Source organism: Notolepis coatsorum (genome assembly GCF_963971535.1).
Source record: "Notolepis coatsorum genome assembly, chromosome: 17".
Taxonomy (NCBI): Eukaryota; Metazoa; Chordata; class Actinopteri; order Aulopiformes; family Paralepididae; genus Notolepis; species Notolepis coatsorum.
Window position 1 is genome coordinate 83,067,279 of NC_140181.1, and position 2,132 is coordinate 83,069,410.

The following is a 2,132-nucleotide window of genomic DNA, read 5'->3' on the forward strand; positions in this document are numbered from 1 at the left end:
GTTAACCATCTGTAGTGTGGTAGTGAAAGGTTAACCTTCTCTCGTGTGGTAAAAGAAAAAAGTTAATCCCTACCCACCTACAAAACCGCTCTCAAAGAGCACCTACGGGAGGCTGCAATTAGAAACTGGCCCCCGTAAATGTCCATCGCAATGTATTTTCCCATTGCCCATTTCTAAATCGTCTTGTTTAAAACAAATAAAGCATGAACATTTGCATGGGGTACCTTTCTGTGCATATTCATCCACAATCTATAGCTCAACATGAAAATATTTGCAATTAATCATAAAATAATTACGTCAAATTTTATTTCAACCAAAAATGCTTAAACAATAATGTTAGTGATAGAAGGGAACTCATTTTGTGCAAAAATGTAAAGCTTTCCAATGTTCATGAGGCAGAATTGTTACAATAGCTGATAATCCATTTTCCCAATGATAAATCCCTATACGGGTGGACCTCGTGGGCGGTCCAAAGTGACGTCAGACTACACCTCCCTATAAGTAGTGAAAAGTTGTATGTGTCACAGCTTTCATAGGCCACTCCCATTTTCTCATCATCAGAGGGAGCATTTTCTATGAGACAAAGATCATTGAGCAATACCTCTCAGGAGGAGACGCAAGGATGAGGAACAGCAGTTTTTGTACTGTCAGCTTTGACTTCACACAAAGATTTCTGCCTGGTGTTTACATCTTCGTGTTCATCATTGGCCTGATAGCCAACATTTGGGGGCTGATATCCTTGCGGCAGAACTGGAAGAAACTGAGCATCATCAACATCTTTGTCCTAAATCTTGGAGTCGCAGATTTGTTATATCTGCTCACGCTTCCATTCCTGGTCGTGTACACCCGTCTGAACAAATGGATCTTTGGAAATGTTTTCTGCAAGATCACCAGATTCTGCTTCAACTTGAATTTATACGGCAGCATTGGTTTCCTCACCTGTATAAGTGTGTACAGGTACCTGGCTATTGTCCACCCAGTGAGGTGGAGGGAGTGGAGGATCACTGCCACTCACTCTGTGGTCGTCACAGTGGCGGTGTGGGTCTTGGTCTGCATTCAGTGTCTCCCCGACATGTTCTTCACCAAAGCCTTTAGAAACACAACTGGGAAATGCTACGACACCACCTCTAAACACTACGTTGAGGCCTATCTGAAATACAGCCTCGGATGGACTCTAACTGGATTTTGCATCCCGTTCCTCATCATACTGGGCTGCTATGGACACATTGTTGTAGTTCTCTGTGCCAGAAAGAGCGCTGACAAGGTACAGAGGAAGAGGTATGACAGGATAATGAGACGGAGGAGCTTGAGGCTGTTGTTCATCTTGATTATGCTCTTCTCTATTTGTTACATCCCTTATCATGTCATTAAGAACCTCAACCTCAAAACGAGGATTTTGACCAAACAGAAAGTGTGCCATGAGTGGTTCAACGCGGTCTACATCGCTCGCCAGATAAGCCGCGGACTCGTTTGTCTGAACAGTGTTATCAACCCTCTGGTTTATCTCCATGGAAACGAAGATCTTTGGAAACAGCTCAGACGTGGTAGTCAAAGAGCTTGGCAAGTTCTCCGGCACTTGTCGGTCAACAGTCATAGTCTAACCTCTGTAGAGTCACGAGAGGCCAGTGATGTTGAAGACAACTTTTGACTCAATGGTCACTTTCTCTGTCTCTTACTGGTTGTTGTTGTTGTTGTTGTTTTTCTTTTTGTTTCATTATATTTCATTGTAAATCAGAACCACCACTTTCATTAAATCACAATTTGGATTTTTACATTTGACAGATTTCTATATTATTTCCAGGTACTTTGGTGATAACTTTTGGTGCACAATCTGTGATGAGATAGTGAGGCATAAATACAGTAGATGGTTCATATGGGGGTGTAAGGGCTTTACATGCTGCTAGAAGTCATTACAATATTTTCATAAAAAATAAACAATTACACATTTTGAATTACTTGCATGTAGAGATCTTGGAAAATCACAGGATTTTAATCTTCCACACAGGGTCTTCAATGCTACGTTAACATGATTTTTATGCTGCTACTTTATGCTACCTCTATTGCCTTGTGTTACTATTTCTTTTCACAATATATGTTAAAGGTTTTCCAAATTTGTTATAACATCGACTATT

The 2,132-nt window shown here is 40.9% G+C and overlaps 1 protein-coding gene across 1 annotated transcript; it reads left to right on the forward strand.

The window, feature by feature from the left end:
• Positions 1-622: 622 nt before the first annotated feature.
• On the forward strand, positions 623-1,844 carry LOC311243781 (P2Y purinoceptor 1-like; the record flags this gene model as incomplete). Its single annotated transcript, XM_084333123.1, has 1 exon — positions 623-1,844. One exon carries the CDS (start codon positions 623-625, stop codon positions 1,646-1,648), a length of 1,026 nt encoding a protein of 341 aa, XP_084189249.1. The 3' UTR covers positions 1,649-1,844.
• Between the last annotated feature and the right edge of the window lie 288 nt (positions 1,845-2,132).